At 48.6% G+C, this 10824-nt stretch overlaps 1 protein-coding gene across 1 annotated transcript in view; it reads right to left on the reverse strand.

The window, feature by feature from the left end:
* WNT9A (Wnt family member 9A) overlaps window positions 1-4471 on the reverse strand; it is a 152828-nt gene extending 148357 nt beyond the window's left edge. The window contains exon 1 of the mRNA XM_073629449.1: window positions 4344-4471. Coding sequence (XP_073485550.1) covers window positions 4344-4429 — 86 coding nt within the window. The 5' untranslated portion in view covers window positions 4430-4471. The remainder of the gene's footprint in view (window positions 1-4343) is intronic.
* Between the last annotated feature and the right edge of the window lie 6353 nt (window positions 4472-10824).

The raw sequence follows: 10824 nt of genomic DNA on the forward strand, positions 1-10824 counted from the left end.
GTTCCTTGGGCAATGAACAATTTCTGCCTCTCAGATAAGTTCCAACTGACACCATTGATCTTTTTAGCTATCTGTAATTTGGGTAATTCTTCCAAATGACCTCAAGTGTAAGGAGCATTCTGCCCACTGACCATCACACTAAATGTATCACAAGTTGTAGATATAGTAAGTTTTAGCAGGGGTTCTCAGACCAGAAAGTTATTTCAAGGGTTCCTCTGTGTTGAAAAGGTTAAGAAAGGCTGTCCTACACGATCAAAAATGAAAGTTTTGGCCGGGCATACACTTTCATTTCCCTCGTAGCAGTGTGTATCTTTTTCTACCCATTGAGACCATAATGATTGTTATGTTCTCAGATGGAACCCTGATTTGTTTATTCTACCCAATGGAGAATTCATCGAGAAGTGGTGCCTCAGTTGGCTTGGGAATGGTCTTTGTGGTTGGGCAGATGTTGAAATTCTGGGCCAGCCACCTCACCAACGGATACCCAGTGATACAAGAAACCAGCATATGATTCAGCTTGCCAGAAACCACAAGAGTTGTTAGTGTTTGGGGGGGGGGGGGGGGAACCTGGCCTTTAAATATTGCTGTTCTACTGTGGCCCCTGGGAACATTGCCAATATATCTTGGATTTATGAGACTAGTCTGACATGATCACTGGTTAGAAAGAAGAAAAAGTTTGGAGACTTAAAAACATGCAACAAGGTAATCTCTAAAATGACACTGTCATCACAATTTGGACAGAGGAAATGAAGGAGAGGATATAACGTCCCCCAGAGCCATGCATTGTCATCTCTGAACATCAACCTTTTCTCGACCTTCATTGTTTGGTCAACATATCAGTTTTTCAACACTTGACCTTCATCAGACCCCCCCTCCCCCAGATTCTAGTGTCAGGCTGCAGCTTTATCAGAACCTCAGAGGGGCTACTGTTCCAAAATCAGAGGCCGAAAACCGGCAAAATTGACAATGTGTGCCAAGTTAACCCATCCATGGCGGAAGCATGCGGTGCAAAAGTCAACATTGAAGTTCCAAAGTTTCCCAAACAATGTAAAGAAAAAAAAAATGTATCTAGTCAAATCTCCTCGTAGGCCACAATAAGCCAGAGCACCTTGCCACAAAAACACCACGGCCATGGGGAAACAAGACGCCTTTTAATTTCACTCTGTCCACAACGTATTTCCAGTTTCCCCCCATAAACACTTTCATGGAGGTATCTACTATCTAGGATAACCCAGCACTTCCCGTTGAGGTAAAACAACCAAAGCAAAATAAATTCTTAAAAAGCCAAAGTTATGTGACTTTGGAAGACTCGGCAGTGTGAACATCTGGAAGGAGGGCCGTTTGGAGAACGTTCATACACTGCACTGACTTACAGAAGACGGGAACTGGAGGATGGGAAAGAATGACAGCAATCAACAACCAACTCAAATGACAACCCTAATCAACGTTCTTTTGTTCTACACACAACGGTCTGATTTTAATATCGTAGAACCCATTTCCTGGGATAACACAAAGGGATGGAGCACAGGAAGGTTTTAGCTCGCTGTGTTCATAATCCATTGTAATGCAGAATATGACCAACAGCTGGACATTTTGGCATTTATCAATGGCCAGCAAAGGGACACGGAGCGAGCAGATCACAAAGTCTTTGCACAAACTATTGTCTGACGTCCAGCGAGTTGAAGCAGGACTCCCAGGGGTTGGGAAGTGAATGTAACAATGTATCACAGCCATAATATTGCAACACAACATCAGAATGCCTTGTAATGGAAAGATCTGATCTTCGCAGGGTATGTCATTGTGCAAGTTAATACAGTGCTAACAGTGCAGCATCTGAATCCCCGGGCTTGTTTTACAACCTCTGAGTGCGGAGGGAGGATTACACCGGGTCAAATAATAGAATAAAACACACACACTAAATAAACACAGGCTGGATCCAAGCAACAACAAGCTGTGCACAGAGGATTGGTTACAACCTGTTACATGGGACTTCATAGTGCAGGTGACCTGGGGCAGCTTCACCCCTAGGGGGCAAGCCTACCACCCTGGGGCAGTTTCACAACAACCAAGTAAAGCTACACCAGGGCACCTTCACCTGCATCACCCCTAGGGGACAAGGCTACTGACCTGAGGCAGCTTCAACCCTATGAGGCAAGGCTACCACCCTGAGGCAGGTTCACAACATCCAAGCAAAGCTACACCAGGGCACCTTCACCTGCTTCACCACTAGGGGGCAAGGTTCCTCTGGGGCAGCGTCACAATAGCCAAGGAAAGCTACACCAGGGCACCTTCACCCGTTTCACCTTTAGGGGGCAAGGCTACTAACCTAAGGCAGTTTTCTCAACACCCAAGCAAAGCTACATCAGGGCACCTTCACCTGCTTCACCCCTTGGGAGCAAGCCTACCCTTGGGCAACTTCACCCCTAGGGGGCAACCCTATCACCCTGGGAAAGCTTCACAACATTTAAGCAAATCTACACCAGAACACCTTCACCCTTAGGGGGCAAGCCTACCACCCTGGGGCAAGCTTCACGACATCCAAGCAAAGCTACGCCAGGGGACCTTCACTCGCTTTACCCCTTTGGGGCAAAGCTATCCGGGGTAGCCTTATATGTCAGCAAAGCTACCCCAGGGCAACTTCACCCTCTTCACACTTTGTGAGCAAGGCTACCACCCTGGGGCAGCTTCACCCCTTTGGGGAAAGGCTACCACCCTGGGGCAGCTTCACCCCTTTGGGGAAAGGCTACCACCCTGGGGCAGCTTCACAACATCCAAGCAAAGCTACACAAGGGCACTTTCACCTGCTCCATCCCTCTGGGACAAGGCTACACCGAGGCAGTTTCACCCCGCACCTCAAGCATGGCTATACCAGGGCACCTTCACGCCATCTCCCCAGGCATGGCTAAGGTACCTTCACTACCAGGGAAAAAAACTACCCTGGGCAGCTTCACCCTCCCCTCTAGGCAGTGCTTCCCTGTGCAGCTCCATCCCATCATCTCCCAGCAGAGTTCCCTGGATGTGGCCAGGCGCAGACAGGCGTGCATCTGCTGTAATAGTATCTGGCCAGGAGCCGGGACAGTGACAGAATGACTATCCTGCCACAGAGAGGACACAGATCTCCAGGAGCAGACTGCTCTGCCCAGCCCAGGGTGAGGGACAGAAAGTGACACAGAGCAGCACCAACACAGCAAGCCATTATTAACCCCTTACAGCCAGACTGAGGACTGTTCTCTGCGCACAGCATTGCAAGCAAGTCTCCAGCACAGCACCTCCAGCATGTATTATGAGGACACAATAAATTCCAACACTGATACAAAGTGTCAGAACAATCCATCTCCAGTAATGACTCAATGCAGAACTAGTCTACCTACTATTGCTACTATGTATTACCAGGACACCATATACTCCAAGTATCAACAATCACTGACCCAATCACTGATCCCCAAATCACTGATCCCCATTCCCCCAGCACTGACCCAATCACTGATCCCCATTCCCCTAGCACTGACCCAATCACTGATCCCCATTCCCCTAGCACTGACCCAATCACTGATCCCCATTCCCCTAGCACTGACCCAATGTTATCCCCAGTATTCAATAATGACAATGCATCCCATCTCCAGCACAGATATGAAGTCTCCATGAATGACACAATGAGGGAGATTTATTAAAACTGGAGCATTTGGAATCTGGTGCATGGCAGCCAATCAGCTTCTAGCTTCAGCTTGTTCAATGAAGCTTTCAGAATAAAGCCTGGAAGCTGATTGGTTTCTATGCAGAGCTGCACCAGATCACTCTCCAGTTTTAGTAAACACCATATATATATATATTCTCCATTGCTGTGTATTACCAGGACACATCATATAATCCAATATTGATACAAAGTAACAGCCTATCACTGATCTCCAGCACTGATAGAAGGCATTATCAGTCTCCTCAGGACACATCATATCCCAATACTGATACAAAGTATCATCAACCTCCAGCGCTCTCCCCGATCTCCAGCATTGACAAGCCACTGATCTCCAGCAACAAAGTATCACTGATCTTCCACACTGATATAAGGCATCACCATCACCATCACCATCACCTATCTCCAACACTGCGATGTATCACCAATGTGTCCCAATACAAAGTATCATCAACAGCAACAAAGTATCACTGATCTCCAACACTGCGATGTATTATCAGGACACATCATATCCCAACACTGACACAAAGTATCACTGAGATCTCCAGCACGGATAGCAGGAACCGGCCAGCTTCCATCCTCTGACCGGCCCCGGTACCTCCATCATCATCATCATCATCCCGATCCAGGCGCTCCTCTGGGGGTCACCTACCCGAAGTAGGCAGCGGTGGGTCCGCCGGAGAGGAGGACTAGGAGCGCCAGTGACAGCCATCCCAGGGAGAGGCGTCCATCCAGCATCTTGGTGCGGCTCTCGGGCTGAGCATTTCGTTGATGTGAGGTTTAGTGGCGGAGTCCCGGCTCTCCTCCCCTCTTATACTGCTCGGCTGGGCGGAGGCGGGGCTAAGGCTCTGCAGGGACCACCCCCCAGGTCCGCCCCTCTCCGCCCCTCCCTCCCCTCCACCAGGACCCTGCCGGAGAGTGCGCGTGCCGCTGACCTGAATGGCAATTAACCCCTTCATTGCCAACAGTAACCCCTTCAATGCCAGTACTGACCCCTTCACTGCCAAAACTAACCCCTTCACTGCAAACACTAACCCATTAATCACTGACATTAACCCCTTCACTGCCAGCACTAACCCCTTCAATGCCAGTACTGACCCCTTCACTGCCAACACTGACCCCTTCATCACTGCCAAAACTAACCCCTTCACTGCCAACATTAACCCATTAATCACTGACATTAACCCCATTCACTGCCAGCAATAACCCCTTCAATGCCAGTACTAACCCCTTCACTACCAACACTGACCCCTTCATCACTGGCATTAACCCCTTCACTGCCAGCAGTAACCCCTTCAATGCCAGTACTGACCCCTTCACTGCCAACACTGACCCCTTCACTGCCAAAACTAACCCCTTCACTGCCAGCACTAACCCCTTCATCACTGGCACTAACCCCTTCACTGCCAACACTAACCCCTTCATCACTGGCACTAACCCCTTCACTGCCAGCACTAACCCCTTCATCACTGGCACTAACCCCTTCACTGCCAACACTAACCCATTAATCACTGACATTAACCCCTTCACTGCCAGCACTAACCCCATCATCACTGGCACTAACCCCTTCACTGCCAACACTAACCCCTTCATTACTGGCACTAACCCCTTCACTGCCAACACTAACCCCTTCATCACTGGCACTAACCCCTTCACTGCCAACACTAACCCCTTCATCATTGGCACTAACCCCTTCACTGCCAACACTAACCCCTTCATCACTGGCACTAACCCCTTCACTGCCAACACTAACCCCTTCATCACTGGCACTAACCCCTTCACTGCCAACACTAACCCCTTCATCACTGGCACTAACCCCTTCACTGCCAGCACTAACCCCTTCACCACTGACATTAACCCCTTCACTGCCAGCACTAACCCCTTCATCACTGGCACTAACCCCTTCACTGCCCACACTAACCCATTAATCACTGATATTAACCCCTTCACTGCCAGCACTAACCCCATCATCACTGGTATTAACCCCTTCACTGCCAAACTAACCCCTTCATTACTGGCATTAACCCCTTCACTGCCAGCACTAACCCTTCACCACTGGCATTAACCCCTTCACTGCCAGAACTAACCCCTTCATCATTAGCATTAACCCCTTCACTGCCAACACTACCCCTTCACTGCCAACACTAACCCCTTCATCACTGGTAATAACCCCTTCACTGCCAACAATAACCCCTTCACTGCCAGAACTAACCCCTTCATCACTAGCATTAACCCCTTCACTGCCAACACTAACCCCTTCACTGCCAACACTAACTCCTTCATCACTGACATTAACCACTTCACTGCCCACAGTAACCCCTTCATCACTGGCATTAACCCCTTCACTGCCAACACTGACCCCTTCATCACTGGTACTAACCCCTTCACTGCCAACAATAACCCCTTCACTGCCAACACTAACCCCTTCATCACTGGCATTAACCCCTTCACTGCCAACACTGACCCCTTCATCACTAGTACTAACCCCTTCACTGCCAACAATAACCCCTTCACTGCCAACACTAACCCCTTCACTGCCAACACTGACCTCTTCATCACTGGCATTAACCCATTCACTGCCAACACTGACCCCTTCACTGCCAAAACTAACCCCTTCACTGCCAAAACTGACCCCTTCATTGCCAGCAATAACCCCTTCACTGCCAGCACTAACCCCTTCATTGCCAACACTGACCCCTTCATTGCCAGCAATAACCCCTTCACTGCCAACACTAACCCCTTCACTGCCAACACTAACCCCTTCATCACTGGTTAAACCCCTTCACTGCCAACAATAACCCCTTCACTGCCAACACTAACTCCTTCATCACTGACATTAACCACTAAAACTGCCAACAGTAACCCCTTCGCTGCCCACAATAACCCCTTCATCACTGGCATTAACCCCTTCACTGCCAACACTGACCCCTTCACTGCCAACACTAACCCCTTCATCACTGGCATTAACCCCTTCACTGCCAGCACTAACCCCTTCACTGCCAACACTAACCCATTAATCACTGACATTAACACCCTCACTGCCAGCACTAACCCCATCATCACTGGCATTAACCCCTTCACTGCCAACACTAACCCCTTCATTACTGGCATTAACCCCTTCACTGCCAGCACTAACCCCTTCACCACTGGCATTAACCCCTTCACTGCCAGAACTAACCCCTTCATCACTAGCATTAACCCTTTCACTGCCAACAATAACCCCTTCACTGCCAACAATAACCCCTTCACTGGCATTAACCCCTTCACTGCCAACAAGAACCCCTTCATCACTGGCATTGACCCCTTCACTGCCAACACTAACCCCTTCACTGCCAACAATAACCCCTTCACTGCCAACAATAACCCCTTCATCACTGGCATTAACCCATTCACTGCCAACACTGACCCCTTCATTGCCAACACTGACACCTTCATCACTGACACTTACCCCTTCGCTGCCAACACTAACCCCTTCATCACTGGCATTAACCCCTTCACTGCCAACACTAACCCCTTCACTGCCAACAATAACCCCTTCACTGCCAACAATAACCCCTTCATCACTGGCATTAACCCCTTTCACTGCCAACACTAACCCCTTCATCACTGACATTAACCCCTTTACTGCCAACACTAACCCTTTCATCACTGGCATTAACCCCTTCACTGCCAGCACTAACCCCTTCACCACTGGCATTAACCCCTTCACTGCCGGAACTAACCCCTTCATCACTGCCATTAACCCCTTCACTGCCAACACTAACGCCTTCATCACTGGCATTAACCCTTTCACTGCCAGTAACCCCTTCACTGCCAACACTAACCCCTTCATCACTGGCATCAACCCCTTCACTGCCAACACTAACCCCATCATCACTGACATTAACCACTTCACTGCCAACAGTAACCCCTTTGCTGCCCACAATAACCCCTTCATCACTGGCATTAACCCCTTCACCGCCAACACTGACCCCTTCACTGCCAACACTAACGCCTTCATCACTGGCATTAACCCTTTCACTGCCAATAACCCCTTCACTGCCAACACTAACCCCTTCATCACTGGCATCAACCCCTTCACTGCCAACACTAACCCCTTCATCACTGACATTAACCACTTCACTGCCAAAAGTAACCCCTTTGCTGCCCACAATAACCCCTTCATCACTGGCATTAACCCCTTCACTGCCAACACTGACCCCTTCACTGCCAACACTAACCCCTTCATTACTGGCATTAACCCCTTCACTGCCAGCACTAACCCCTTCACAGCCAACACTAACCCATTAATCACTGACATTAACCCCTTCACTGCCAGCACTAACCCATTAATCACTGAAATTAACCCCTTCACTGCCAGCACTAACCCCATCATCACTGGCATTAACCCCTTCACTGCCAACACTAACCCCTTCATCACTGGCATTAACCCCTTCACTGCCAACACTAACACCTTCATCACTGGCATTAACCCCTTCACTGCCAGCACTAACCCCTTCATTACTGGCATTAACCCCTTCACTACCAGCACTAACCCCTTTACCACTGGCATTAACCCCTTCACTGCCAGAACTAACCCCTTCATCACTAGCATTAACCCCTTCACTGCCAGCTCTAACCCCTTCATCACTGGCATTAACCCCTTCACTGCCAGCACTAACCCCTTCCCTGCCATCAATAACCCCTTCACTGCCAACAATAACCCCATTCACTGGCATTAACCCTTCACTGTCAACACTGACCCCTTCACTGCCAACAATAACCCCTTCATCACTGGCACTAACCTCTTCATCACTGGCATTAACCCCTTCACTGCACACAGTAACCCCTTCACTGCCAATAACCGCTTCATCACTGGCATTAACCCCTTCACTGCCAGCACTAACCCCTTCATCACTGGCATTAACCCCTTCACTGCCTGAAGATTAACCCCTTCATCACCGGCATTAACGCCTTTCCTGGCTGAGCATTAACCTCTTTACTGCCAGCAACAACACCTTCACTGCTAGCAACCCCTTCTTCCCTGACATTAACTCCTTCACTGCCAGAAAAAATGCTTCTGGCACACACCTTAATAACCTCATATAACCTTCATTTTAGCTTGCCACTACACACAATTTTAGTTAACATAAAAAAAAAAAATAAAATAAAAATAAAATTAAAATGGACATTTACATGTTACGTCTTAACCACTGCACTGCCAGTAAGAACCCATCCACTGCTGATATTAACCCCAAACCATGACCCTAATTAATTCTTTGACTTTCAATTATTAACCTCTACACTGCCAGCACAAATGTTAGCAGTGATAACATTAACCAGTTCATTGCCACGTATTAACCTCTTCAGTCCACTGCCTGATTTTAACCCTTGTCCTGCCACAAAACAACTTTACAATGCCTGCACTGTTAGTGTTTCATGCGCTGCCTATATTAACCTCTCTGCTGCCAGAATTAACTCCTGTACTGTCATCATTAATGCTTACTTTGCCATATAAACATCTGCATTAGTGATGAGCTTCGAGTTCAAGTCAAACTCATGTTCGACTCGAACATCGCTGTTCGCCAGTTCGCCAAAGAGCGAACAATTTGGGGTTTTCGCGGCAAATTCGAAAGCCGCGTAACACCCTTTATAAGTCTATGGGAGAAATCAAAAGTGCTAATTTCAAAGGTTTATATGCATGGTATTGTCATAAAAAGTGTTTGGAGACCTGGGTCCTGCCCCAGGGGACACGGATCAATGAGAAAAATTTTTTTAAAAACGGCCGTTTTTTCGGGAGCAGTGATTTTAATAATGCTTACATTGAAACAATAAAAATGTAATATCCCTTTAAATTTCGTACCTGGGGGGTGTCTATAGTATGCCTGTAAAGGGGCGCAAGTTTCCCGTGTTTAGAACAGTCTGACAGCAAAATGACTTTTCAAAGGAAAAAAGTCATTTAAAATTACTTGCAGCTATTAATGAATTGCTGGTCCGACAATACACATCAAAGTTCATTGATAAAAACAGCATGGGATTTCCCCACGGGGGAATCCCGAACCAAAATCTAAAAAAAATTGCATGGGGGTCCCCCTAAATTCCATACCAGGCCCTTCAGGTCTGGTATGGATATTAAGGGGAACCCCGGCCAAAATTTAAAAAAAGAAATGGCGTGGGCTCCCCCTCAAAATCCATACCCGACCCTTCAGGTCGGGTATGGATTTTAAGGGGAACCCCGCGCCAATTTTTTTTTTAAAAATGGCATGGGGTCCCCCCAAAAATCCATACCAGACCCCTATCCAAGCTCACAACCTGGCAGGCCACAGGAAAAGAGGGGGGGATGAGAGAGCGCCCGCCCTCCTAAACCGTACCAGGCCACATGCCTTCAACATTGGGAGGGTGCTTTGGGGTAGCGGCCCCCCAAAGCACCTTGTCCCCATGTTGATGAGGACAAGGGCCTCATCCCCACAACCCTTGGCCGGTGGTTGTAGGGGTCTTCGGGTGGAGGGCTTATCGGAATCTGGAAGCCCCCTTTAACAAGGGGAACCCCAGATCCCCTCCCTGTGTGAAATGGTAACCCTACCATTTTCACAAAAAAAGTGTCAAAAATGTTAAAAATGACAAGAGACAGTTTTTGACAATTCCTTTATTTAAAGTATTCTTCTTTCCATCTTCTTTGGGTCTTCTTTCTTCTATCTTCCTTCGGTTTCTTCCTCCATCTTCTTTTTCCTCTGGTTCTTCCTCCGATCCTCTGCTTCTTGCTCCGGTGTTCTCGTCCAGCATCTTCCTCTGCGGCGTCTTCTTCCCCGCTTTGTTCTCGGGCCGCTCCGCATCCATGGGAAGCTCCCGCTGTGTGACGTTTCTTGTCTTCTCACACTTCTTAAATAACGGAGGGCGGGGCCACCCAGTGACCCCGTCCACCTCTGACTTACGGGGACTTGACAGGGACTTCCCTTTGGGTTTCCCCGTGATGTCAGAGGGGGCGCGGTCACCCGTTACGTAACAGGGTGACCCTGCCACCCGCTCTCTCACCCCCCTCTTTTCCTGCGGCCTGCCAGGTCGCGTGCTCGGATAAGGGTCTGGTATGGATTTTTGGGGGGACCCCACACCATTTTTCTTTAAATTTTGGTGCGGGGTTCCCCTTAAAATCCATA

The sequence above is a fragment of the Aquarana catesbeiana genome, linkage group LG05 (assembly GCF_042186555.1).
Source record: "Aquarana catesbeiana isolate 2022-GZ linkage group LG05, ASM4218655v1, whole genome shotgun sequence".
NCBI classification, from domain to species: Eukaryota; Metazoa; Chordata; class Amphibia; order Anura; family Ranidae; genus Aquarana; species Aquarana catesbeiana.